Below are 27,955 nucleotides of genomic sequence, written 5' to 3'. Positions count from 1 at the left end.
GGGCGGGGAGGGGTGAATGGAGTAGCGGAGATCCCTTGGCCTCAGCGCTCCCCTCTCTGGCCTCCGCACCCGTCTGCCTGCAGCGCCACTCGCACTGTCCCCCACCCCCACCCCCGGGAGGGGACCCAGGCGTCCGAGCCCCTCCCCGCCAGCCCTCCACGTCGCAATGGCCAAGCGCAGTTCGTTGTCCATCCGAATCGTAGAAGGGAAAAATCTGCCCGCCAAGGACATGTGAGTAGCGGGTTGGGGTAGCTACCCCAACTTTGGTGGGATTCCCCTCTTATATACTTGACCTTTGCCGGGGTCCTTAGGGCTTCCCCACAATGAAAGCAGTGGAGAGGGTGTGGCGTGTGCAGCCACGGAGGGGGGCTGGCTAGGAAAATGGGGACAGTGAGATTTGCTGTGGATGCCTGACAGGGTGGAGGGGCAAGCTAGGGGTGGAGGGCTAGAGACAAGGGAGGGGCTTCTCCACCTGAAAAAAGCAGTAAGCCGGAGTTCACAGGGCGCCAGGAGTTTTAAAGGACTGAAGCTGGCACTGGGGTGGCAGCGCAAGAACTGCCCAGGGTGTGGCTGAAAGGGGCGGAGTGCCCCTCAAAAACCAGAGCTCTGGAGTTTGGGAGTCTATAATAACCGCAAGAGTTGTCCGCCGGATTTGCACGCTATTCATTTGGGCAAGGAATGCAGGTGCGAAAGGGGTGGGGGGGGCTAGGTCAGGGGGACAGGAAGGATACATAGAGGCAGGATTTAGAGGCTCCCTTGACTTAGCCGGGCCTCCCCCTTAAATCAGTCCCTGCAAGGCATTTCTCCTCAGACCATTTTACAGATTAGAAAACCGATGCCAACAGACGCAAACTGCTTTGTCAAAGCAAAGTCGTGAATCCAGGGCTCCTAAAATGCATTACCATTTTTTAATAAAGCTAACTCTAATCCATGACCAGATTTGGAGAACTTTCAGACCCCTTTTTGTCACACTGTGTTTAGTGGGTTCCCGAGATCAACTGCGTGACTCCTACGATGTGTCTCGTGGCTTTCTTAGGTCCTCATTTGCAAAGATTCAGTTTCCCTTTCTGTGAACCAAGTGCCTGAAATCCTGGTGTTGGGGAGACGGAACTATCATAAAACCAGAGAGGCGCGGCAGAGGCTTAGGGTTCAAAGTTTGCTCCGGGAGCCCCGGTGGGTTTCCTGGGGAGTTTCCTGGCTACAGAGAACTGAGAAGCAGGGGAGGTGTGTGTGTGTGTGTGTGTGTGTGTGTGTTTGTGTTTTCATCTCGAGGACCGGAAGGTTCTCCCTGCACTCTTAGCGCCAGGAGCTGGTTCCAGTTCAAGGCCCCCTGGGCCTGAAGAGGCCAGCTCAGCAGTTGCCATGGCAACGGGTAGGGAGGAGGGTGGGCTGGCTTAAGGTGGGTTTCTGTGCATAAAGGGAGGAGGGGCTCCCGTGGAAATTAGGTCTCTAGGGTGGAGGCTGGATGAGCCTAGGGATCTGGGGCGGGGATGGGGTGGGGGTGGGGGGCGGGGGCGGGTACAGCCCTCCAGGCCTTCCCAGTCCCCCTACACCCTCCCCCGCGCCCTCAGCCCCTCCCTCCCTTCCCTGGGCATTGGTAAACCAGGTCATCTTGGCTTCCTCTGGCTGGTGTCTGCTGGGAGGAGCAGCCCCTTCCGTCTGTCACCTCCTCCCCATCCCTGCCAGCAGCTGGCTCTGGCGCCAAGGTCCAGAAGCTCTCGGGCTGTGCCTACCTGGGCCTTGCTGCTCTGGGACTCTGAGAAGAGGTTTCCATGCCCAGGAGAGGGGCCACCGAGGGCTGTGGGGCCTGACTGTGGAATCTCTTTCCTGGCCCTGCCCCACTGGCCTCTTCTTATGGCCCCAGTCACCATTCCAGCAAGCACCGAGTAGCTGAATCTGAGTGCAGGCAGATTCGAACTGAAAATTGCCTATTGAGCCATCCTACTTTTAAATATTAGAGGCCTTCTGACATTCCTTTTAGACACGCCCCCCTGAAAACTCCTATTCATCCTACAGGGCCTTTCTCAAACTTCCTATCTGATGCTTTTCCCTAGTGCCTTTGGAAAGGATTCTGAGGTTCTGTCTTTGCTCTCAAACATTTTGGTCACCTAGGAACCTTCAGAGGTTGCCAGTCCCTGACAACTGTGAGGACAGGCACTGTGACTCACTGCCTTCGCATTCCCTGCACCAACCAGCAGGATGCACACCTCACCATACATCCCAGGCTGGTCACAAACTCGCCATCCTCCTGCCTCTCTCCTTCCCAAGGTATACGACCCGTGAGTGCGAGTGCGCCACCCACCACACTTGCCGACCCCTTTGTATTTATTCTTCCGCAGCGGCCATCGTGAGCAAGGTTCTGATTCTGCCGCGCTCTGCCCACTCATGGCTATCTTCCATTCCTGGGTCCCTAGGTCAGCTGGGCGAAAGCTGAGTCCCTGGGTGACTAGTGCCCCACTGGCTCCTACGACCTGTCTGTGGCCCTGGGGACAAGCCTAGGGCTATTTCGGGGCTTGTCCTCTCCTTCCTCTTCCAGTCTAGAAACTGCCAAGGCCCTAAATATAGAGGCCTACAAGTCGCCAGGCCGGGCCAGTGGCCACTGGCTTGAGGAAGGAATGGTGGGAGACGGGGTGCACTTCCAGAAGTCTCACCAGGGTGGAGAGTATATGAGTAGAGAGCAGGGGTGCTGCTGGGCCCTGCTCTGGACACTGGGGATCTGTCTACTGGACACTCTGTTCCCGCCCTCTGGGCCATTCTCCCAGGCCTTGGTATTCAGCTCCCCCCAGGTTGTGTTCTTGCCTCGGAACGTTTGTTATGATTGGTCCTGCCTAGACACACCATTCGCGCAGGCATCCACCCATTCATTCAGCCAGGCTGAATTCAGCTGGGATGGCAGCGAAGAGGAAGGTTCTCCACCCCCAGGAACCTCTGAGGTAGGAAGGAGTAGACAGGCAGAGGGGACCCTCTGGCAGGTCACACAGGCCACCCGGAAGCTGAGCCCTGCTGCGCATGCCTGTTACCCAGAGTGCTCAGGAAGCGGAGGCAGGGGGATCAAAGGCCTGAGACTAGGCTGGGTTACAGAGTGAGAAGCTGTCTTTAAAAAAAGGAAACAACAGAAAGACCACATGGAGGCTGGAGGTGGCTCCGCGGTTTAGAATGCTTTCTGCTCTTGCAGAAGACCAGGCCGGTTCCCAGCACCCATGTGGGCGTGTACCGCCCCAGGCATCCTATTCTGTGGTCCTCTGGTACTTCCACTCACTTGTGCTCTCTCTCTCTCCTCTCTCTCTCATACACACATAGGAGTTTTAAAAAATCTTTTTATATTTTTTTAGAATTAAGAGAATACAATTAAGGAGATCCACGCCACCGTGGCTGGGCACTGATCTTTGCGGCTTACTCTAAATTCCTTGGAAAAATGAATATGTGTTCTGTGCCTGGGGTACTCTTTGGCGCCTGGAGTCCTCCAACTTTGGGCTATTGTGATGCAAGTTAGGGATGCTGGAGGGGAACTCACTGGAGGAGCTCTGTGTGATCACAGAGATCAAGAGTCAGGAACGCTACCAGTACCTATGACCCTGTGTGTACCAGCCTGCCTGGTCTCAGAGACTCGGGGAAGCTACTCTGTGAGTTGACGTTACACTTCCCACTTTCCCGAAGCCAAACAGTCTGGGCAGATGTTTCCTGTTTTGTTTTTGGGTTTTTTTTTTTTGTTTTGTTTTGTTTTTGTTTTGAGGGGGGGACTTGGGAGACTTTTGTTGCCAGTGGCATCTCCTGCCTCAAAGGTCTCCTTAGAAAATTAGGAAGTTTGAGATTGGGAACAAATCCCCCAGTGAGGGTCTCCGGGAGAGGTGGCTCATCAGTATGATCCTGGTCTAGAATCCCCCAAAAGAGGTGCTGAGGGCGTGGCTAAGCAGCAAGCACCTGTTTAGAATCCCCCAATGAGGTGCCAGGGGCGTGGCTAAGCAGCAAGCACCTGTTTAGAATCCCCCAGTGAGGTGCCAGGGGCGTGGCTAAGCAGCAAGTACCTGTTTAGAATCCCCCAGTGAGGTGTCAGGGGCGTGACTAAGCAGTAAGCACCTGTTTAGAATCCCCCAATGAGGTGCCAGGGGCGTGGCTAAGCAGCAAGCACCTGTTTAGAATCCCCCAATGAGGTGCCAGGGGCGTGGCTAAGCAGTAAGCACCTGTTTAGAATCCCCCAATGAGGTGCCAGGGGCGTGGTTAAGCAGCGTAAGCGCCTGTTTGGAATCTTCCAGTGACAGCCTGGAGGATGTGGCTCAGCCTTAGAGCCCCCCGCCTTCTAACATTCAGGAGGGCCCCGGTATCTGGGGAAAAAAATTGGGAAGTAGAAATTGGAATTCATCTAGCTTCTATCATGTAAATGCCCTTCTTTTTTATGAATGACAAACTCTAGGGATAGCTCTACACACACCCTCTTTTTGCCCACTTCTCTCTCATAACCCATAGAGCCCAAATTCCTAGGATTTGGCATACATATACATAGGTATTCATATACGTCTACGTATATGTATCCAGCCCTCCTTTTTCAGGATTAGTCATTCAGTAAGCATAGCCAAGCCCTGTGCTCAGCTTCAAGAGAAGGTACTTACCCACACATACGTAGCTCACAGCCCTGTAGGTAAGGGCACTCTTGTCAGGCCTGGGGTGCTAAGGATCAATGCGTAGCAGGAGGGATAGCCGGCCCGATCCTAGGGGAGCCCTACTGTCTCCCATGTAGGGGAGGGTTCTTACTGGAGAAGACTGTCCCGTGCAGCAGGGACGGGAGAGTAAAGACTCAGAGGGAAACATTCAGGGAGAGCATTGGTCTGGAGGTTCGAGGTGTTGGCAGATGCCTGGCCTCTTGATGCTGAGGCTGTTCAGGGGGAAGGAGCAGTGGGTGGAGGGCCTCAGCTGGGAGCGTGGACTGGGAAGCCCAGTGAAGGTCCCCCCTTCTCATCCTGCTCACAGGGGTGTGTGTTTTGAAGTCTCTGGGCTGCGGTGCGGCCTGGAAAAGGCACCTAGGTCTGTCTGCACTATCTTGGGATGCCTTCTCGGGCAGAGGGAGGGGCACTGCCTGGGAGATGCTAGGCCCCCCCTCCCCCTCTCCCCCCCCCCCCCCCCCCCCCGCTATAAGCCCAGTGAGGAGCCAAGCTTCCAAGGCCAAAGCTGCCCTAAACTTTGCCCTGGGAGTTTTCTTACAAGCCTCGCCCCCAGCAAGCTTCCCTACTTAGCACCCATAGTCTCCCAAGCCTCGCCCAAATCCTGCCTTTTCACAAAGCCCCGCCCCTCACCCCCGCCCCACAGTAGTTCTGTATTCCTTGGGCTTGTCCTACAGATCTCCAGCAAGGGTCCTTCGTAGTGCTACGTACCCCGGCCCCAACCTCAGGCCTCTCTAAACCTGTTTCAGTCCCACTGAAGTCGCAACTCCAGCAAATTTTCCATCCTAGACTCCGCCTCCGTGTCCCTAGCCCCGCCCCCAAGACCTCTCCTTTCTCCTTAAGTTTCTCCCGCATCCCAGCCTGGTCCCCACCAGGTAGCTAGCTAACCAGCCCTGTCTCTTGCCGGTCTGTCTTGCAGCACGGGCAGCAGCGACCCCTACTGCATCGTGAAGGTGGACAATGAGCCCATCATCAGGTACGCCTCCCTTCCTGAAGCCAGGGCGCTGGCTGGCCTCCTGCATCCTGCCACCTGCTCCTTCAGGGTTTGGATGAGGGCTGGGACTCCCTAATCCCTTTGGGACTCTCATACTTTTTCAGTGAGAAAGACCCACCTAAAACTCGTCCTGTCAATTACAGACCTCAGGTTATCCTTATCTACCCCTCTGCTGGCAAGCAACTGTCACCTTCCCCGGGTCCATCTTTGTAAACTTTACCACCCAAAGAGACATAGGGATGAGCAGTTCCAGAACTATCCACCAGTCTCTCCGCGAACCCTTTATCAGCCCTTTGGGATTCATTTCAGCGGCTACTGTACCATTAAACCCCATTTACAGATGGGGAAGTTAAGGCTTAGACTAAGTCACTTGCCCAGGGTCTCTCATGCCTAAGAAGCTGACAAACCCAGATTGAAGTCAAGTCTGGCTGACACCAGAACTTTGTTGTGTTCTGACTTGGGGCCCCTCTCTCTGAGAGACTCTCAGAGAGATTATCCCCTAATAAATCTGTTCTTCAAGCCCAGAAGGGCCACTTCCTCTAGCTGCACTTTCTGTCAACTTCCTAATTTCTTCCTCCTCCTCTTCCTCCTCCTCCTCTTCCTCCTCCTCCTTTTCCTCCTCCTCCTCTCCTCCTCCTCCTCCTCCTCCTCCTCCTCCTCCTCCTCCTCCTCCTCCTCCTCCTCCTCATTCTGAGACAGAGTTTCTCTGTGTAACAGCCCTGTCTGTCCTAGAACTCGCTTTGTAGACCAGGCCGGTCTCAAATTCAGAGATCCACCTATGTCTGCCTCTCTAGTGCTGGGATCAAAGGCGTGTGCCCCCACTGCCCAACCTAATTTTTTTTTACATTCATTTATTTATTTAGAGATGTGGGAAGAGAGCGTGGGCACGGCTGGTAGGTGGAAGTCTGAGAACAGTCTGCTGGAGTTGGTTCTCTCCCTCTACCCTCTGGGTCCCAGGCTGTCGGGCTGGGCACCGGATAAGCTACCTCACCAGCTCCAACCCACGGACTGCTGTTTGCTGTCCTGTCCTGCCCCTTACGTAGACCATACTCTCTAAAGGTCATGACCAGAGCTACTGGGCTGTGCAGCACACATGGACTGGGCAGCCATTGCTGACCCCTGCCTCGCCGCTATACCACGACCTTGAGCTGTTGTCAACCATGGGGTTCGTTTCCCCAAATGTACAGCAATAGCTCATGGACACCGGGTGAGCGGGAGGCCAGCAGCGCAGGCCGCAAGATGGCAAGGGTCCGCTCTATGCTGAGACAATGCGATGGCCGGTGCCAGACGCAAAGGGGGTGGGGGTGCTTGAGCGGGTCTTGATGCGCTTCTCCTATAGGACAGCCACCGTGTGGAAGACACTGTGCCCCTTCTGGGGTGAAGAGTACCAGGTACATTTACCCCCCACGTTCCACACGGTGGCCTTCTATGTCCTGGATGAGGATGCCCTTAGGTAAGAACACCCTGCACTGCAGCTGGGCCAGGATGTGACCCTCGCTGTGACTTTGCATCCTCTTTGTAGGCGGGGATATTGAGAGGGGTTGGGGAGAGGTGGTACTGAGCTTGCACATTGACCCAGTGCACACACACGTAGGCACATGTGGGCCTGGGTGTGTATTGTGACATGAGCTATGATGTGGGCACCCAGAAGGCATGGGTTTGGTGTGTTGTAGATCTTACATGCAGAAGTGTGTCATGTACCGTGAGAGTGTCGACAGCCTGCACAGGCGTTCTGGGTGATGGCTTCTTAGAGGACAGGGGGTGGGGGGGGGGACCCGGAGCTGTAAGGGCTGAGTTTGCTGGGCTCCAGGCAAATTGCTTTCATAGCTCAGCTCTGCCTCTGTCTCCACCCCTAGCCGGGACGATGTGATTGGGAAGGTCTGCCTCACAAGGGACACGCTAGCCTCTCACCCAAAGGGTAAGCTGTTCCACTTCCCCGCTCATCTACTTAGCACCTGGCACTTCCGCCACTCAGTGCAGCTGTTTTCCATGGGGTCCCTCCCCATGGGTCCCAGACCCCAGGGAATCGGCCTGATGCTGGTTCAGGCTGCCGGGTCACTTGGATTGTTTCCGGAATGCACACTGAAACACAGAGGTTTCAGCCCTGCCCAGGTCTCCCTGTGTAACCTCACACAGGTCTCACCCTCTCCGGACTTTTCAGATGGTCCAGCCTAGGAGCTCATGGGTCCTTTGGGCTCTGCCAGACGAGCCTCTGACTCGTGCCATGGCTTCCTGGAGCACACACCTGTTCCTGTCTGTGAGGCTGGGGTGGGGCTGAGGGGGTGGCAGGCTCTGCTGACTCACGAAACCTCCTGACACGGCCAGGCCAGCGGCTTCTCTTGTGACAGCCTTGAGCCGTCCAGGTGCCCTTGGTACATTTCCCTGCAGTGGGTCCCTGGTAGTTCCCACCCCAGGTCCTCAAATTATCATTCCGGTGGCCAGGAGGGAGCCACTGTTCTCACGTTTCAAGGTGGGGAAACTGAGGATAGAGTGGAGAGTCCACAACCAGTGGGGGTCAGGAGCATGTAATCAAAGCCAGGTCCATACTGAAGGCCTAAGAGCTGTGTTTGTGCATGCCTGTAATATTGGCTTTGGGGAGGTGGAGGCAGGAGGATCAGGAGTGTGAGGTTATCCTCAGCGACATAGTGTGAATGAGGCCAGCCTGGGCTACATGAGACTCTGCTTTATAATAATAATAGTAATAATAAAAAGGGCTGGAGACATGGCTCAGTGGTTAAGACCATAGTCTGCTCTTCCAGAGGCCCTGAGTTCAAATCCCAGCGACCACATAGTGGCTCACAACCATCTGTAATGAGATCTGGCGCCCTCTTCTGGTATGTGTCTGAAGACAGCTACAGTGTACTCATATAAAATAATAAAATAAAATAAAATAAAATTTTGAAAAAAAAATAGAGGACTAGGGAGGTGACTCAGCAAGGAAGAGCACTTGTCTCAAAAGCAAGAGGACCCGAGTTCAAATCACCAGGACTCGAGTACAAACCAGGCATGACTGCTTGTGCCTATAAGGCCAGCATTGTCAGGAAAAGGCAGGAAGACCCTGAGAGTTCCCTGGCAGCTCAGTCCAGCTCAGATGGGCATAAACAAATCAATAAACACAGTCAATAAACAAATAGTTCAGCATTTCCAACTGCTGCTCAGCCCCTGCGCCTCAGTTTCCCCATCTGTCACTGGGAATATCCAGAGGCCTTCAAGGGGGTGATGGGGAAGCTATGGGGGGAGGGGGCAGGTGGGTCGGCGGGTGAAGGGTGTGTGGGGGCGGGGCCCATCCTTGACTGACACGAAGTCCTGCAGGATTCATTGGTTGGACCCACCTGACGGAGGTGGACCCGAACGAGGAGGTGCAGGGTGAGATCCACCTGCGCCTGGAGGTGGTGCCAGGGGTCCGAGCCAGCCGGCTGCGCTGCTCCGTGCTTGAGGCCAGGTGAGATGGGCTGGGGGAGGGGCTGGGGGAGGCCCCGCCTCCTCCTCGTCCTCCTCCTCTCAAGATGGCCTGGCGGTCCAGATGTTGAGATGTTGCCTGAGTGACTCTTACAGGGCTTAGCTTTCAGGGACAGGATGATCTTTCCTTCCGATCTGAATTTTCTTGTTTTGTTGAGACACTTTTTCTGTGAAATTGCCCTGACTGCCCTGGAACTTGCTCTGTAGACCAGGCTGGGCTCAAACTCATTGATCCGTCTGCCTCTGCCTCTTAAAGTGCAGGGATTAAAGGCGTGCGCCACTACCTCTGGGCTCTGAATTCTCGCTCTCTCTTTCTCTCTCTCTGTCTCTCTGTCTCTCTCTCCCCCTCTCTCTTTTGAGACAAGGGTTAGCCTTGTAGCATTGATGACCATGAACCAGGATCCTCCTATCTCCACTTACCTGTTCTGAGCCATGGGTGCGAACCACGACATCCAGTCTGTGCTGGGCTAGGGCTCAAACCCAGGGCAAGAACTCTGCCAACCGAGTCACAGCTCTCCTGTCTTTTATTATGATGCAGGGTCTTGCTCTGTGGCCCAGGCTGGCCTCGAACTCATGACCCTCCTGCCACACCCTCCTGAGTGCTGGGATTGTAGGGGCCCCACCTTGCTCAGCCTAAAATGATGCTCAAAAGGGGAACTTTAGGTCCCCCAAAATAGGGGATCAGCGGCTCCAGCTGTCCTGGAACTCTCTCTGTAGATCAGACCGGCCTCAAACTCACAGAGATCTTCCTGCCTTTGCCTCCCAGAGTGTTAGGATTGAAGGCGTGTGACAGCAGTGCAAGGGTATTATGTGCACACTTGAACTGTGGTCAGATACCAATGTCCTTCTTCTAGATCTGGCCTTCCTTAGCCAGCCCCAGGATATAACCTCCCCTGTGTGTGTTCATATGTGCATATGAGTGTGGTATGTGTGGCGTGTCTGTGCATGTGTATGATGTGTACTGTGGTGTATATGTGTGCTGTGTCTGTGTGTGTACACATGCACTGTGGGTAGGTATTTGTGTGTCTGTGTGTGTATATATTTGTGTTTACTGTGGTGTGTGTGTGCGCGCTGTGGGTATGTGTTTGTGTGTCTGTGTTGTGTATAGTCTCTCATGGGGGTGGAAGGGGAAAGTTCTTGGTATGTCCAGACAGGGTGTGGGGGTGGGATAATGGCTCGGATGGCTCTGTGGGCCTGAGTCACCTGTGACAGGACTAACCCCCAGCCTTGGGGTATTTTTAACTGTTGTCCCTGTCCCCATTCCTGTCTGGGCCTGGCTGTGACTCACAGACACCACATGAGAGGCGCCTTCCCTTCTGGCTACAGCCTCCTCCCTGTCGTGTGTGTGTGTGTGTGTGTGTGTGTGTGTGTGTGTGTGTGTGGTGTGTCTCTCACGGAGGCAAAAGGGAATAATAACATGTTCAGACAGGGTTTCGGGTGGGGTAGCAAAGTCCCTCCAGTCCACCCCTGGGCCAGTGGGCAGCCTCCAGCCAGCCAGTTCCACAAAAGAAACCGAATATGCTGGAGACAGTCAGCCCATTTAGGAGAACGTGGCCTCTCTGCTCAGTGGAGCGATACCGGCCGCCCTGAGGCTGGACCCATGAGGAACGGCTGAGCCACAGCCTGTCCGCCCCCATTCTTCCTCTCATCCAGGGTCCCCTCCCATCTGTCTCCCCCCACCCTCCTCAGCCATGCTGGCACCGGGCTGCCTCTGGCACGGTGTCTGTACACACGTGCTCATGGTTGCATACAGTACCAAACTTCAGGACCTTGGGGCCACCACTTAAGCATGCATTGCCACTCCTCAGGATGGACAGCACAGAAACATGTGCCCCTGCACCGCCCCACCTCCCTACCGCCCCCCCCACCCCCGCCTCTGCTCCAAGGACTACAGCCAAGCCACACGAGCCTCCTCGATGCCCAACTCTACTCTTTGAGACAGTCTTGCTATGCATCTCATACTGACAGTATGCTGTTCGGGCTAGCCTCAAACTCACGATCCTCCTGCCTCAGCTTCCCGAGTGTTGTATGACTGATAGTTCCCAGCTGTTCCCGCCTTCTCTTCTGTTGAACAAGTCAGGCACAAGGGTATCTCTGCAGCTGTTCGCTCAGGAGACCTAGCCTTTTGTAGCCTTCGTGGTCAGTGGCAAGGGGGCTGTGAGGGGTCGCCGTGGGGGAGGGGAGAATTGCCAGGCAGCCAGCCAGTATGATGTCCAGCGGCCGTGGATGAGCCTAGCCTGCCCAGCCTGCTGTGTTCACCCCATCCTGCACACAAGCTGCAGGAGCAGTGAGCCCTGTCCCCATTTCACTCCCAGGGACTTAGCACCAAAAGACCGGAATGGCGCATCCGACCCTTTTGTCCGTGTGCACTACAATGGCCGGACCCAGGAGACCTCGGTGAGGAAACTGGAGGGGATGGAGTGGAGGACGTGGAAACTCGGGAACAGCTTCTGAATCTTGATTTTCTGATCTCTATGAACATCATCCTGAAGAGGGTGACACCCTGCAGGAGCTTGTCCAGAGCTGGGTTCTCAATGCAACCTCTATTTGGTTGTGTGGCCTTAGATGAGTTGCTTGTTCACTCTGGACCTCAGTTCCCCCTTGGTGAAATGTGCTATCGCTGATCAAGTATTTCTTCAATACAGGAGATTGAATCCTGTACTTGGAACATGCTAGGCAGGGGCTCTACCACTGAGCCACGCCCCCAGCCCCTCCCTGGGGGATTCTAGGCAGGGGCTCTACCACTGAGCCACGTCCCCAGCCCCTCCCTGGGGGATTCTAGGCAGGGGCTCTACCACTGAGCCACGCCCCCAGCCCCTCCCTGGGGGATTCTAGGCAGGGGCTCTACCACTGAGCCACACCCCCAGCCCCTCCCTGGGGGATTCTAGGCAGGGGCTCTACCACTGAGCCACGCCCCCAGCCCCTCCCTGGGGGATTCTAGGCAGGGGCTCTACCACTGAGGCCCATTTCTCATACTTATTTGTAGGTAGGTTGCCTTTAGGGACACCCTTTACCCACTCAAAAACTCATCTCACCTTAGCAGCGGGACTTAGGCACCACCCCAATCATTATTTTCCTTACCCATAAGTTTAAGGCATTTTTTTTTAAGAGTCTCACTAAGTGGCGCAAGCTGGCCCTGAACTTTTAGTCTTCTGGCCTTCTAGGTCGCTGGAGTGACAGGCCTGCTCCACCACTGCTGGTTGGATCTGGAAGCATTTACCAGTACAGAGCCAGGGCGGTGCCATACTCTGGCACCGGCTAGCCCGATGAACTGAGTCCACTATCCCTTTCGGAGCAGGTGGTGAAGAAATCCTGCTACCCACGCTGGAATGAGACTTTTGATTTTGAGCTGGAAAAAGGAGCCTCGGAAGCACTGCTGGTGGAGGTCTGGGACTGGGATCTTGTTAGCAGGAATGACTTTCTAGGCAAAGTGAGTATCAACCCCATCCCCATCCCTACCTTCCCAGGTTGCCCCCACCACCTGCCCAGGCCACGCCCACTACCTGCCCAGGCCACACCCACCACATGCCAGGCCACACCCACTACCTGCCAAGGCCACACCCACCAACTGCCCAGGCCACACCCATCACATGTCCAGTTTACACCCCCCACCTACCTACCCAGGCTACCCCCACCAACTGCCCAGGCTACCCCCACCACATGCCCAGGCCACACCCACCACCTCAGCATCTGGTGTCCATTCCTGCTGTGTCGCTCACCTTCTCAGACTGTAAAGTTAGGATTGCTCCCACTTGGCTGCTCTGGTTCTCTGGGACGTGGTCAAGGTGCCCCTCTGCCCTAGGAGAACAATGCTTGAAGCCAAACCTCGCAGCACAAGCCTAACCCTCCCAGATATTTGGGAGGCTGAGGCGAGATCCCCTTTTCAAGGCCCACCTGGACTACACAGTGAATTCATGGCCAGCCTGGGCTACTTAGCCATACCTTGTCTCAAAATAAAAAGTAAGCCACACATCGCAGCTCTCCCAGCACTTGGGAGTCTGAGGCCGGAGGATTGCTGCAGATTTGAAGCTACCATGGATTACACAGTGAGATTCTGTCTCAACAAATGAAATTGTGCTGGGCAGTGGTGGCGCACGCCTTTAATCCCAGCACTTGGGAGGCAGAGGCAGAGGCAGAGGCAGAGGCAGAGGCAGGCAGATTTCTGAGTTTGAGGCCAGCCTGGTCTACAGAGTGAGTTCCAGGACAGCCAGGGCTACACAGAGAAACCTGTCTCGAAAAAGCCAAACCAACCAATCAGCCAACCAACCAACCAACCAAACAACAACAACGACAAAAAAAAAAAAAAAAAAAAAAAAAAAAAACCAAAAAAACAAATAAAATTGCAAGCCAGGCCTGGTGACCCATGTCTGCAGTTCCAGCACTTGAGACGTTGGATCAGGATGATCCTGGAATACCTAAGACCCTATTTCAGAAGAAAAAAATAAGCCAGGTGTGGTCGTGCACTCCTTTAATCCCAACACTCAGGAGGCAGAGGCAGGTGGATCTTTGTGAGTCTGAAGCCAGCCTGGTGTACATACTGGGTTCCAGACTAACCAGTGCTACATATTGAGAGCCTGCCTGGGAAAAAAAAAACAAAACAAAACAACATTTCTTTTTATAAGAGAAAAAAATGAACGAGGCTCTTGTAGTCTTCAGGGTTCTCTAGAGTAACAGAACCTATAGAATGAATCTATAGAGAGAGCTCGAGAAAGAAAAGGGGGGTTTATCGGAACGACTTCAGGCTGTGGTCCTGCTTGTCCAGCAACGGCTGCCTATGAATGGGAGGTCCAAGCATCCAGGAGTTGCTCAGTCCACGGAGACAGCTGGTCTTCAGTGTACGCTGGAGTCCCGAATAAGTGGGCTCTAATACCCGCGAGGCAAGGGCAAGCAGGCAGAAAGCAAAAGGATCCTCTGTCAGCGATCCAAATTAGTAGGGCTTCCCTGCAGACGGTGCTGACACACACCTTTAGTCCCAGCACTTGAGAGGCAGAGGCAGGCAGATCTCTGAAGCTCAGGGCCAGCCTGGTTCCAGGACAGCCAGGGCTAGGAAACTCTGTCTTGGACCACTCTCCACCCCATTCCCCAAAAAGTAGATCATCCCACATCAAATTAAGCAGAAACCCTCACAGATGTGCCCTCTATTTTGGGGTTTCAGTTAATTCCAGATGTAGTCAAGTTGACAACCAAGAACAGTCATTGCATTTATTGCTGCCTTGTAGCCTGGCTCAGTGGTAGAGCCCCTGCCTAGAATCCTCCAGGGAGGGGCTGGGGGCGTGGCTCAGTGGTAGAACCCCTGCCTAGAATCCCCCAGGGAGGGGCTGGGGGCGTGGGTCAGTGGTAGAGCCCCTGCCTAGAATCCCCCAGGGAGGGCTGGGGGCGTGGGTCAGTGGTAGAGCCCCTGCCTAGAATCCCCCAGGGAGGAGAGAGGGGTAAGGCTTGGGGTTGGCTTAACATCTGGGAGACCCTGGGTTCTATCCCCAGCTTCAGAAAAAACTGAAGAAGAAAGCTCAGTGCCTTGAGTGGTCCAGCCTCCTCTGCCCTTTTCCAGGTGATGGTCAATGTTCAGAGACTGTGTTCAGCCCAGCAGGAAGAGGGCTGGTTCCGGCTGCAGCCTGATCAGTCCAAAAGCCATCGAGGCAAGTAAGTGCTACCAGTGGGCCCTGGGGTGTGTGCAGAGAAAGAAAGGTCAGGGGTCAGGGGTTCACAGGTCAACTGTCCCTCAGTCTTTAGCCACAATGACAGCGGCTTTCTCAGCCAGGTGGGATCTTCCTGCTCCCTTTTTATATTCTTGTCCTCTGAGCTAAAAGTTATGCCCGGATCCCCTGGTTTTGTATGTTCCGGCACTTTCTAGAACATGTCCTCGGCTCCTTTCCCTTTAAAGGGCTTCCTTGGAGATCTCTAGTCCCTAGAGACAGTGCCTCGGAGCCATGACTCTGAACCCTCTTTTCCCAAGAGTCTCCAAAAATAGAGGTGCCATAGGAAAGGAGGGGCAAGGTTGGCGATATACCAGTTAAGAGGGCCTGCCCTGTAGGCACAAGGTCACGGGTTTGATGGTACTTAACACCTCGTGCTGTCAAGATGGCTCGGCAGGTCATGTGGACTCTCCCTAGCTATGCACTGTGGTACGGGCGTGCAAGCATGGGACACCTGGCGCCAAGCAGAGTGACCACACCTGTAAACCCCGTTTTAAAAATTGGAGGCTAGTTGGATTGATAAAGCCAGACACTATCTCAAAATTAAATTTCAGATTTTCGAGATAGGGTCTCATGTAGCCCAGGCTACCCTTCCCGCAGTCACAGTAAGAAACCTTAGTGGCCACATTTACTGCGGCGTGTGACCTGACTTACTCGAGCCTGGATTTCTCTGTTAGTTTAACAGTTCGCTTCCAGGGTAAAGCCCACGGGTGAAATGGCCGAGTCCCAGAGTTGGAATATGAGACCTTGGTAGGCACAGGCGGAATCCCAGAGTCCCCTGGAGTCAGGCGGCACGATGGAACTAGCTTTGGAAAGCGCGGGTAGTTCTTTGGGTAATAGGGCGAGAAGGGTCTTCCAGACAGGGACACGGAAAGACCAAGCGGGCGTGGAGTAGCAAGGGATTGCTAATCTCCAAGGGGAAAAGCCTGAGCCTTTGTGAGTGCCCGTGGTCCGGGCAAACTAGCTCCCCGGTGGAGACATCACAGGCTGCCCATTCCAGGGGCAACCTGGGCTCCTTGCAGTTGGAGGTGCGGCTGCGGGATGAGACAGTGCTGCCGTCAGCCTGCTACCAACCTCTCGTCCAACTGTTGTGTCAGGACGTGAAGCTGGGCACTCAGGTGAGGAGCCCCTGGGGAGCTGGGAGCACCCACGCTTAAATGAACGCACCTGGCCCGAGCCCATTCCACAGAGCAATAAACTGACTCCCGGGGCTGGGAGGGCACTAACCAATGTCCAGAGGGCCCCACTCTCTGCCCAGACAATCTTCCCATGATGCTCTGGGGACTTAACCCTGGGGGGGTGGGGCGGGGTTTAGGTTCCCTGAGGGTTTGAGCGCTACCTCTTTCTGCAGGGCCCAGGACGCCTGATTCCTATCATTGAGGAGACCACCAGTGCTGAGTGTCGCCAGGAAGTGGCCACCACCCTGCTCAAGCTCTTCCTGGGGCAGGGGCTGGCCAAGGACTTTCTGGACCTGCTCTTTCAGCTGGAGCTGCGCCGCACCAGTGAGGCCTGAGAGGACTTATCCCAGGCGGGGTGGAAGAGGCCCTCTTTAGCACATTAGTGGCCCCTCTAAAGGAGACAAGACTGCAACCCCCCTAAAAAGAATAGTCCAGGCGGGGCAGGTGGGAAATGATGAGAAAACCATTTTCTGAGGGGTTAAAGACGCCCGCCATCCTCCGAGGTCCCAGCTCCCTGCCCACTAGAACTTCTGCTTGCAGGTGAGGCCAACACCCTCTTCCGGAGCAATTCTCTGGCCTCCAAGTCCATGGAGTCTTTTCTGAAGGTAAGGTCGCACGGTCATCTTGCAGACAGAGACCCTCTCGTCCTGTCTGTGGTCCTTGATGGCCAGATATTTTCCTCACCCATTTATTAATTCGTCTATGCATGCATTTATTCACGCATGCATGTAGACACACATTCAGTAGAGAAGTCACCGTAATTGTGCATTTGGCCCAGATCTGAGTCAATCCTCCAGGCAGATGGTACACAAGGGTGGTTAACGAGTGTGGTTTATGGTGGCCCTCAGGTGGCAGGGATGCGCTATCTGCATGGCATCCTGGGCCCCATCATTGACAGAGTGTTCGAGGAGAAGAAGTACGTGGAGCTGGACCCCAGCAAAGTGGAAGTTAAGGATGTAGGGTGAGGCCGGGGTAATCGCTGGGTGCACCACTGTGCCCAATCAGGTCCTGTGTAAAGGTGTTTATGGTTCCTTGTGTCTGGGTTCACACGTCCTTTCTCTTTGTGTCCGATGTCAGATGGGACCCCCCCCCCCCCCAGCTGTCACGCGTTCGCAAGTGCTGACCTTGACCGTCCTTTGGTTAATCCCCTGCAGGTGTTCTGGGCTGCACCGCCCACAGACTGAGGCTGAAGTGTTAGAGCAGAGCGCACAGACGCTGCGTGCCCACTTGGGGGCGCTGCTGAGCGCCATATGTCGCTCGGTTCGCGCGTGCCCAGCGATGGTCCGCGCCACTTTTCGGCAGCTGTTCCGGCGCGTGCGCGAGCGCTTCCCGAGCGCCCAGCACCAGGTGCGCCCCACCCCCACCCCCTGTCGGCAGAGGTGATGGCCGGGACCGAAAGGAAATCCCACGGGACGGATATGCTTCTTGACCAGGCTCTGTTCTCTGCACCCTTCCAGAACGTACCATTCATCGCGGTCACCAGCTTCCTGTGCCTGCGCTTCTTCTCTCCCGCCATCCTGGCGCCCAAGCTCTTCCACCTGCGAGAGCGGCATGCAGATGCTCGCACCAGCCGCACGCTACTTCTGCTGGCCAAGGTGTGGGCCCGCAGGCTGGGACGGGAGGGCAAGGCAGGTTAGGTTGCAAAGGGTTAGGGTTAGGGTTAGGCTCCGCAGTGTCGCACCAATTGGCACTAGGAAGGTCGTGCAGATCCTCAATGGCACCGCGCCTCACAGTTTAAAAGCATTCTCACGATCACTTCTTGAGAACCCCATCTACACAGAAAGCAGACACAGAAAGCCCAAAGCCTGCCTTGTGAACTGGAATCTTCCCAGTTCTGATCTTATTCCCAGACGTGCATCTATCTATCAACCCAGCATCGCAACAGTCTGGTAGTAGGATGAAACTTTCAGGGCCAGCAAGAGGGCTCAGTAGGTAAGGGTGCTTGCTGCCAAGCCTGGTGAGCTGAGTTCCATCCTTGGAGCCCGCATGATGGAAGAAGAGAACCAGTTCCCCACAAATCACCATCCGAGTTCCACACATGCCCAGGCAAGCCCTAACATACACACAACGATAATATAATTAAACAGGCAAAAGCCGAAATGTTGATCCCAAATTACCAAGTGTCCAAAGACTCAAGTGCCACGATCCATACATCCTAGCTCCCCTATGGGACTGTGTAAGGCCTTCCATCTTTAGGAAGATGTTGTCTCCCCAAAGCTCCATTGTTCTTACTGTCACCCCTAGGCAGTCCAGAACATAGGCAATATGGACACACCGGGCTCCAGGGCCAAAGAGTCGTGGATGGAACCACTACAGCCTACTGTGCGCCAGGGCGTGGTGCAGCTGAAGGACTTCATTACGAAGCTGGTGGACATAGAAGAAAAGGAAGGCAAGGACTTCACCACCTATCGCGCCCAAGGCTTGCGTGCAAGTTTGTTACTTGACCCCGTCCACCGAGACTAAGCCCTCTTCCCACCCGGCCGCCTTTTCGTTGTTTTGTTTTAGACAGGGTCTCCTGTAACCCAGAGCTAGCCACAAACTCACTGCCAAGGAAAACCTTAAATCCAAGTGAATCCCCTGGCCTCCACCTCCCAAGGGCTGAGATTATAGGCATGTGCCACCCAGCCCGGGTTTATGTGGTGCTGGGAATCTAACTCAGGGTCTGTCCAAGCTAAGCAAACATTACACGAACCAAGCTTCTTCCCCAGCCCTTCTCCAACACGCCCACGCCCACCGCTAGTCCCAGCATCCGGATTGTCTTAGCTCCTCCCAGAGTTTGACTCCCTTTGGTTTTAGCTCCTCCCCTAATCGCCGCCCCGCCCCTGCCCCGCCTCTTTAATAGTCAGACTTTCCTGGCTGTTTTCTTCCCCCGCCTTCAGAGCTGGACCTGCAGCGCGCATTAAACGCGTTAGCACCACCGCCTGTGAAGGAGGGACCACTGTTTATCCACAGGACCAAAGGCAAAGGCCCTCTGGCGTCTTCCTCGTTCAAGAAACTCTATTTCTCCCTTACCACGGAAGCCCTCAGCTTCGCCAAGACATCCAGCTCCAAGGTGAGTGAGCGAGCAGCGAGGCTCTCTAGGTTGGTGCTTGCTTGTAAGCCCAGCAATTGGGAGGTGGATGCAGGAAGCCCAAGATGTCCAAGACCAGCCTCAGCTGCGTAGACAGTTCGAAGCCAGTCTGGGCGACGGGAGACCCTGTCTTAAAACAAAATGGCAAAAGGACTATTGCTTATTGGGCAGAATGCTTGCAGGGTAGGGTACTTTAGCACTCTGGCTGTTCTGCAAACCTTCCTGGATACAAACCCTTCAAACAGGTTTAGCCTCAACACCTGGCATTTGATGTGAGTCTGATGCTCGGTAACCCGCCCATTCCAGGGCATTAGGTGCGTCCTTCCCAGGGGCTTAGCATTTGTTCTTAACGCTGGCTGGGATCCCTTCACAGAGCAGGCCACTAGGAACGAGAGAGGAGTTGTTCAGATCCCTCACTGTAAGCTCTAATGCCACCGGCCAGGGATGTGGAGGCCAGATAAGAAATTAGAGCGACAATTAAATAAGTAAGTAAGTAAATAAATAAATAAAATAAAATAAAATAAAATAAAGTAGCCCGGTGGTTATGGCGCACGCCTTTAATCCCAGCACTTGGGAGGCAGAGGCAGGTGGATTTCTGAGTTCGAGGTCTACAGAGTGAGTTCCAGGACAGCCAGGGCTATACAGAGAAACCCTGTCTCGAAAAAACAAACAAACAAAAAATAAAAAATAATAATAAAAAGAAAGTAGAGCGACATGGCCGGGTCCCCTCAGCCTCTTTTTTTCTGACTGCCCCAGAAAAGCACCTTCATCAAGCTGGCCAGCATCCGGGCTGCGGAGAAGGTCGAGGAAAAGAGCTTCGGCAGCTCCCACGTCATGCAGGTCATCTACACAGATGATGTTGGCCGGGCTCAGACTGTCTACCTGCAGTGCAAGGTGTGGCCTGTGGAGGGTGCTCTGGGGAGGAGGCTGTAGGAGTGTCCTGGGCTTGGAATGTGGACTTAGTCTTCCTCTCCCCTTCACCCCCTGTCGGCTACATTAGGTACTGCAGGCTGTGTGTATATATTGTCCTAGGGTCTCATGCCCAGATGCATGGTCCCTGTTTGCCACTGGGCCTCCATATGTAGGTATGTGTGTGGCTAGATGAATAGATGAATAGACAGCTAGGTCCCTTAGTGACTCAGAGCTTGCTTTTTCCTTTTCTGGTATATATATATATATATATATATATATATATATATATATATATATATAAGATATAATATAACTTATTATTTATAATAATATATACAAAATATAATTAATATATATTTTAAGACTCTCACTGTAGGTCAGGCTAGCCTGAAACTCGATGCCTTAGTTTCCAAAAGTAAATATTGAATAATGTCAAGTGATGTGCTTTTGACATGATTCAAACAAGAGAGCCCCTGCCTAGAATCCCCCAGTGAGGGGCTGGGCGCCTAGCTTAGTGGTAGAGCCCCTGTCTAGAATCCTCCAGTGAGAGACTGGGGGCGTAGTTCAGTGGTAGAGCCCCTGTCTAGAATCCCCCAGTGAGAGGCTGGGGGCGTGGCTCAGTGGTAGAGCCCCTGTCTAGAATCCCCCAGTAAGGGGCTGGGGGCGTGGCTCAGTGGTAGAGCCCCTGCCTAGAATCCCCCAGGGAGAGGCTGGGGGCGTGGTTCAGTGGTAGAGCCCCTGTCTAGAATCCCCCAGTAAGGGGCTGGGGGCGTGGCTCAGTGGTAGAGCCCCTGCCTAGAAACCTCAGTTGAAGGGCCGAAGGTGTATGTCTAATGTTTCTATTGCTGTGATAAAGACTGTGACCAAAAGCAACTTGGTGAGGAAAGGTTACAGGTTGCAGGTTGCAGTCAGACAGCCAAAGAATCCAGGCAGGATCCCAGGACAGGAACCCGAGGGTTGGAACTGAAGCAGAGCCGGTGGAGGACTGCTACTTGTAGGCTTGCTCCCCGTGACTCGCTCAGCCTGATTTCTTACACACCCTGGGACCAGCCCCTAACACCACGTGCAGTGGTTGGGCCCACACCAGTCGTCAGTCAAAAATGCCCCACGGGCTTCCTTACTGGTTAATGTGATGGAGACAGTTGGTTATTTGATTCCCCTCTTCCCAGACTACCCTAGCTTCTATGTACCAAGTCCAGAGTCTGTGAGGGGCTGGGGGCGTGGCTCAGGAGAGGGTACCTGCGTGTGGGGAGGAAGGGGTAGACGCTGAGCGCTGTCCGCAGTGTGTGAACGAGCTGAACCAGTGGCTGTCTGCACTGCGGAAAGTGAGCACCAACAACACGGGCCTCCTGGGATCGTATCACCCTGGCATCTTCCGCGGGGACAAGTGGAGCTGCTGTCACCAGAAGGACAAGACAGGTGGGAGTGCTGGTCCGGGTCCCCTTCCCCTGTAACTGTCCCAAGCAGGTCATAGGCTGGGAGGGGGTGGTCTCGGGGCTCATCTATGCAACGCTGCCCAAGGACACCAGGCCTGCAGATGCTCCTGGCACAGAAAGATCTGTGACCGCGTGGTCTGGTAAGTGCCATGCAAAGTATGTGATATATATAAGAGAATTCATTGGATAGTCTCGCAGAGCCTAAAAACTTAGTAGACTCTCTCTTTTTTAAAGATTTATATTTATTTTTTATTTTTAGTTTTATTTTTAAAATTTTTTTGGCTTTTTTTTTTTTTTTGGCTTTGGTTTTTTTTCTGAGATAGGGTTTCTCTGGGTAGCCCTGGCTGTCCTGGAGCTCACTCTGTAGATCAGGCTGGCCTCGAACTCAGAAATCCGCCTGCCTCTGCCTCCCAGAGTGCTGCGATTAAAGGTGTGCGCCACCACCACCCGCTATATTTATTTTTAATAAAGATTTATTTCATGTATATGTATGTGTATTTGTGTGAATACTGTGTGTGTGTATGTGTGTGTGTGTGTGTGTATGTGTGTGTGTGTGTGAGGAGGTGCCTGGAGAGGTCAGAAGAGTTTGTCGGATCCCCTGGAACTAGTTATAGACAGTTGTGAGATGCCATGTGGTGTCTGGGAATCAAACCCCGGTCTGCTGGAGAAGCAGCCAGCGCTCTTAACTGCTGAGCCAGCTTTCTTGTATCATGGTCACGTGACACTGTCCATCAGTTCTAGGACTTTCAAGACCTTCCCCACTCATAGAGCTAACTAAAGCTCAGAGCCCTCAGCCCTGCAGCCCTCAGCCCGCAGAGCCCGGCCTGGGATAAGCTGTCCGCCCAACTGCACTGCACCTGCCCTGCCCTGGCTTTGCACTGCTGGCTCTTCGGGGCCATCGAAGCAGTTCCCTCTGAGAGCTGATGTGGGCCTCGCTGTGGTCCGTGAGACAACCTGAGATCTCGATTCACTAGGAAGAAGCTGAGACTGGAATGTGTGTACACGTGTGTGCATGCATACATGTGTGTGTGTGTGTCTGCATATGGAACTCAGGCCCACTAACATGTTAGGTAAACATGCTACCACTGAGCCACATCCACCCCCTTACTCAGGGATTCCCAGGGCAACAGCTCAACTGCTAAGCCACGCCCACCATCTACAACTGAGGCTTACAGTGGGCAGGTAAATGGGCAAAGGTGTCAGACCCAGCAATTAGCAGGACCAGTTCATTCCAATGCAGGAAGCTCGGGCCTATCCTACCATGATCAGAGTTCAGAACAACCTCCAGACAGACCTTCTGGAATGCTCCCAGCACCCCCTGATCTGAATGCCTCAGGACACCCACTTTGGATAGTATATCTTCTGTGGTCCAGCAGTTGAAGGTGTGATGATCTGCCGTGAGCAGAAGTGTCGCTAGCGACAGGCAGAGTCAGAATCATCTCACCAGCCTCTAGTGGACCCTCCGTGAATCCTCGCCGGACACCAGTGTCCGGTATAGCCTTTTCTGCATTACTGGGAAGCTGGGCACGGTATTTCCATTGTAACTCTGCCCTCTCTCCGCCTCCAGATCAGGGATGTGACAAGACCCACTCTCGGGTGGCCCTGCAGGAATGGAATGACCCACTGGACCATGACCTTGAGGCTCAGCTCATCTACAGACACCTGCTAGGCATGGAGGCTGCTCTTCGGTGAGGAGGCTCGAAGGGAGGCAGGCTTGTGAGCCAGCCTGGGGGTTGCTAAGTCACGGCTGGCCTTTCTTTTTTTTTCTTTTTTTCTTTCTTTTCTTTTCTTTTTTTTTCTCGAGACAGGGTTTCTTTGTGTAGCCCTGGCTGTCCTGAACTCAGAAATCCGCCTGCCTCTGCCTCCCAAGTGCTGGGATTAAAGGCGTGCGCCACCACCGCCGTGCTACCGCTGGACTTTCTTGTCTTGTCTTGTCTTGTTTTGCTTTGCTTGTTTGCCTCTGATTCGGTGTTTGTTTTTCTGCCTTAGACAGATTTACTTCTGTCCAAGTGTGGTGTGTGCACCTTTGATTCTAGCACTTGGGAGGCTGAGGCAGAGGGTTTCTATCGAGAGGTTTTAGTTGGAGGTCAACCTAGGCAAGTTCTAGGCCAGCCAAGATTGCACAGTGAGACCTTGTCTCAAAACAAACAAACAAAAAATACTTATATATATATATATTTATTTTCATGTGTGTATGCCTCCATATGCAATATGCGCACAGGTGCCTATGGAGACCAAAAAAAGGGCATCAGATCCCCTGGGGCTGGAGCTAAAGGTGATTGTGAGCCACCTGATGTGAGTGGGGGCAGGGTGGGGCATGACAGAACTCAGTCCCCTAGAAGAGCCTTGTGCACCCTTAGCCTCTCTCCAGCTATCTCTCCGCCTTTGTTTCTAGTTTGGTTGAATCTCATTATTTTAATTATGTGTGTATATGTGCGCCTGTGTGTGAGGATGTGCACATGAGTGCAGGTGCCTGCAGACACCAGAGATGCTGGGTGCCCCTGGAGCTGGAGTTGCAAGTGCTGGGGTAAGACTCAGGTGCTCTGGAGAAGAAGCACATGCTCTGAACCACTGAGACGGCTGTCTCTCCAGCATCCTCCTGTCTCTCCAGCATCCTCCTGTCTCTCCAGCCTCCTCCTGTCTCTCCAGCATCCTCCTGTCTCTCCAGCATCCTCCTGTCTCTCCAGCATCCTCCTGTCTCTCCAGCATCCTCCTGTCTCTCCAGTATCCTCCTTTTTTTTTTTTTTAACTTTTTTATTTTCGTGTCAAGGTCTCTGATCAGTCTCGAGCTCACTGCTTTGATAAGATTGGCTTCCCAGAATCCCCGCCTATCTTTGCCTCCCCAGCTCTGGGAATACTACAAGCAAGCACTACCATGCCTGGCTTTTACATGAAAACTGGGCTCAAACGAGAATTCTTATGCTTGCAAAGCAAACGTTTACCAACTGAGCTATCTGTCTGCTTGGTCCTCGGGGTCTTCCAATGTATCCCAGTATTGTGATCCTCCTGTCTCAGTTTCTCAAGTAGTTGAAATGACAGGCCCGAGTGGCCACACCCAGCTTGTCCATCTCTCTTTTATTTATTTTGTTTTGTGTGTATCTAATGTGTATATGGGGCCCTGTGCTTCTACATCATACATGTGGGGTTAGAGGAAACTTCATGGAGTCAGTTCTGTTCTTTGGCTTTCATGTGAGTCTCAGGGATGGAACTCAGGTCCTGGCCCTACATCCTTTCTCTTTTTTTTGGATTTGGTTTTTTTGAGACAGGGTTTCTCTGTGTAGCCCTGGCAGTCCTGAAACTCACTCTGTAGATCAGGCTGGCCTCGAACTCAGAAATCTGCCTGCCTCTACCTCCCAAGTGCTGGGATTAAAGGCATATGCTACCACCACCTGGCTCCAGGATACTTTCTAAAACAAGTTTGCCAGACAGGACACCTGGGCCCATTAGCTCTGAATCACTGGCTGGGGCCAGGCTGGGGGTGCTCTAAGGCCACCTCAGTTCCCTAGGGCATTCTCCCGGGCTCCAGAAAGGCATTGCTTGTCTGCACTGCATCCTGGACCCAGGCAAGTCATTCAGAAGCCATCCTTGTAACTCAGTGATCTTCCAGGGTTTTGGACTTCTCTCTAAAACCTGAACAGGAGAGATGGCTCACCAGTTTTGAACACTGACCTGATATCTCACAATTGTCAATGTCTCCAGTTCCAGGAGGGTCAGACACCTTCTTTGGGCTTCTTTGCGAACCAGGCATGCATGTGTGTGCTGCACAAACCAGGCATGCATGTGTGTGCTGCACAAGCCAGGCATGCATGTGTGTGCTACACAAACCAGGCGTGCATGTGTGTGCTGCACAAGCCAGGCATGCATGTGTGTGCTACACAAACCAGGCGTGCATGTGTGTGCTGCACAAACCAGGCGTGCATATGTGTGCTGCACAAACAGGTGTATATGTGTGTGCTGCACAAACCAGGCGTGCATATGTATGCTACACAAACCAGGTGTGCATGTGTGTGCTGCACAAGCCAGGCATGCATGTGTGTGCTATACAAACCAGGCATGCATGTGTGTGCTGCACAAACATGCACATGTATACAGAGAACACTTTACATATAAAGTAATAAGTTTTTTATAAAAACCGGGCCATGATAGTGCAGCACGCCTTTAATCCCAGCACTCAGGAGGCAGAGGCAAGGGAATCTCCGAGTTCCAGATCAGCCTGGTCTACAGAGTGAGTTCCAGGACAGTCAGGGCTACACAGAGAAACCCTGTTCCAAAAATAAAAACAAACAGAACCTTTGAGTTAGGCACAGCGCTCATGACTGTAATCCCAGCATTCTGGAGGTGGAGGCAGGAGGATAAGACGTTAAGGTTTTTTTCTGTTACATAGTGAGTTTAAGACCTGTCTAGGCTACACAAGAACCAATTTTGGAAACCCAAACAGCTAAATGTGATGGGATTTCTTTTCTTTTCCTACTTTTGTTTGTTTATTTATATATATTTATGAATGTATATAAATGCTCTATCTGCATGAACTCCGGATGCCTGAAGAGGGCATTGGATCCCATTACAGATGTGGTTGCTGGGAACTGAACTCAAGATGAGCAGCCAGTGTTCTTAACCGCTGAGCCATCTCTCTAGCCACACCCACTTTTAATTAATTAATTAAAATAGGCTCTGTGTAGTCCTGGCTCTCCTAGAACCTGCTCTGAAGACCAGGTTGGCCTGGAACTCAAAGATCTGCTCTTCCTCATGAGTACTGGGATTAAAAGCATACATCACCATGCCGGATTGTGGTGGTGAATGCTTTTAATCCCAGCACTGGAAAGGCAGAGGGAGTTTATGTTCTACACAGGGAGACCCTGTATCAAAAACAAACGAAACCCATAAAAACTAAAAACAAAAGAGAAACTTTGAAATAACAAGGCCAGTAGGACAATGGAAGAGGGCCTGCCCAGCCAAATAAGACCAGGCTTTCCCATTCCAGCCCTACCCCTAACTTCCCCCCATAACTGGAATTTGGAGTCCTTCAGACCCCATCTGGCTCATTTCCCATAGGCCCAGAGTGACACAGCTTGGCTCCATTCGCCATTGGCCTTCTGACCAGGCATGGTGCTCCTTCCTGGACCCCAGCACTAGGGAGGCTGAGGCAGAGTGATTGCAATTTCAAGGTCAGGCTTGGCTGTATGGTGAGAACAGCGTTCAAAGTACTGGTGGAGAGAAGCTTTGGCCTCTCCATGTTTGAACGGTGAGCTACAGAGGAACGTGGCTGGAACCGGAAAAATGGAAGCCAGCCTGTTTGATTCCTTGTGGACTGAAAGCACCTGTTTGTACCCCTAAGAGCCACTCAGGGAGCCCAGGTGACATCTCTGCCTTCCCAGCAAGGTAGTTGTGGCTGGTGGCCCTCACTCTGCCCTCCTCTGCAGGGAAAAGCAGCAGCTCCTGCGCGGGGCAACAGAAGCTGGCATCTCACCCACAGGCTGTGATGGAGGTAGGTCACTCCCATCTGGTACTCGGGGTTTGGTGTTTCAGCTGCCTCCAGGGACACATGGGTAGGGGTTCTCAGACCCTTGAAGCCACATCTGCTCTCCCTATGACACATCTCTCTCCAGCTCCCAAGGACTCACTGACCCAGCTGCTTCGAGTGCTGCAGGACCTTCGACAAGCCCACAGCTCCAGCCTGGCCAGCCCACCACCCAGAGAGCCTCATCACCTTCTAGAGCTACAGACGTGAGGTGACCATGGAGCCCTGTCAGGTGTTTGGAGATCCTTGATATGCTCAGGATCCTTGTCAACTGTTCTGGGCAGAGCTGTGACCCAACATGGTCTTCTCCATGTCTGTGGGGGACAACTGTGGCACCTGCTTCTTTGGGAGACCCGACTGCTCCTGTAGTCCTCATGGCCTGGATCCTTTACCCAGGAGATCATGCTGTCCACCTCACACTGCTTTGCCACTGTCTGCCTCCTAGGTCGGATGTCACAGTGGTCTGCTACCATTAATAAACACAATGTGACTGCCACAATGATGAGGTGTTGAGAAAGACCGAATCCAAGAGACCCTGTCTGGGGATGGGGGTTTGACCGAGGATAGGGGCTAGCTGCTTGGCCTCGCTGCAGGTCTGTCCCTCAGTTTTGGTCCTGGGGCCAGGCCTGTTTAAACCCACAGTTCCTTTCCTATCTCCTCTCCACACCCCTCCATTCTCTAAGCTGTGGAGGCTGATGGATCTTCGAGTCGGAAGCAGACACCACACCAAGGTCCTCTGTTCAGGGCACACCTAGAGGCTGCACGGCAGGGCTGGGTCACAGCGGCCCCTTCCATCTCCCGTGGGTTATCAGGCCAAGTTTCCAGCCCCTCTGCTCAGGGTCCGAGAGGGGCGTGAGGGCTGTGCTGCTGGGCAGCTGGATTGGCCATGGGGTTTTGGGGTGGAAGTGGGTGGAGCTCCTGCTATTTCTGTGCCTTCCCTCACAAGACCCGGGCCACGCGTTGCACTGCTGTCATGCATGGCCTGTCAGCTAGTGCTTTCAGGTACAGGGTGGGCAGGGCATCCGTGCCTTTGAAAACGA

At 53.5% G+C, this 27,955-nt stretch overlaps 1 protein-coding gene and 1 non-coding gene across 3 annotated transcripts; one reads left to right on the top strand and one right to left on the bottom strand.

Annotated features, from left to right (window-relative positions):
- Position 1: 1 nt before the first annotated feature.
- Rasa4b (RAS p21 protein activator 4B) lies at positions 2-27,414 on the top strand. 2 transcript variants are annotated; one of them, XM_052167816.1, is made up of 21 exons: positions 5-231; positions 5,575-5,631; positions 6,989-7,102; positions 7,506-7,567; positions 8,962-9,091; positions 11,424-11,505; positions 12,407-12,538; positions 14,657-14,748; positions 15,802-15,919; positions 16,153-16,303; positions 16,520-16,584; positions 16,828-16,940; positions 17,134-17,326; positions 17,437-17,574; positions 18,224-18,368; positions 18,859-19,031; positions 19,806-19,943; positions 21,245-21,380; positions 22,965-23,085; positions 26,818-26,882; positions 27,004-27,414. In XM_052167816.1, exons 1-21 carry the CDS (start codon positions 167-169, stop codon positions 27,123-27,125), a joined length of 2,412 nt encoding a protein of 803 aa, XP_052023776.1. In that variant the 5' UTR covers positions 5-166; the 3' UTR covers positions 27,126-27,414. The 2 variants fall into 2 exon arrangements, 1 of the variants encoding a protein (XP_052023776.1); XR_007974991.1 differs by lacking the exon at positions 21,245-21,380 and having other exon boundaries at positions 2-231; positions 27,004-27,037.
- Positions 12,047-12,206, bottom strand: LOC127673426 (U12 minor spliceosomal RNA). Its single transcript, XR_007975162.1, has one exon. It is a non-coding gene; the product is annotated as a U12 minor spliceosomal RNA (small nuclear RNA).
- Positions 27,415-27,955: the final 541 nt, after the last annotated feature.

The sequence above is a fragment of the Apodemus sylvaticus genome, chromosome 22 (genome assembly GCF_947179515.1).
Source record: "Apodemus sylvaticus chromosome 22, mApoSyl1.1, whole genome shotgun sequence".
NCBI classification, from domain to species: Eukaryota; Metazoa; Chordata; class Mammalia; order Rodentia; family Muridae; genus Apodemus; species Apodemus sylvaticus.
Note: the sequence above shows the minus strand (reverse complement) of the source record. Positions and strands in the feature narration are given on the sequence as shown.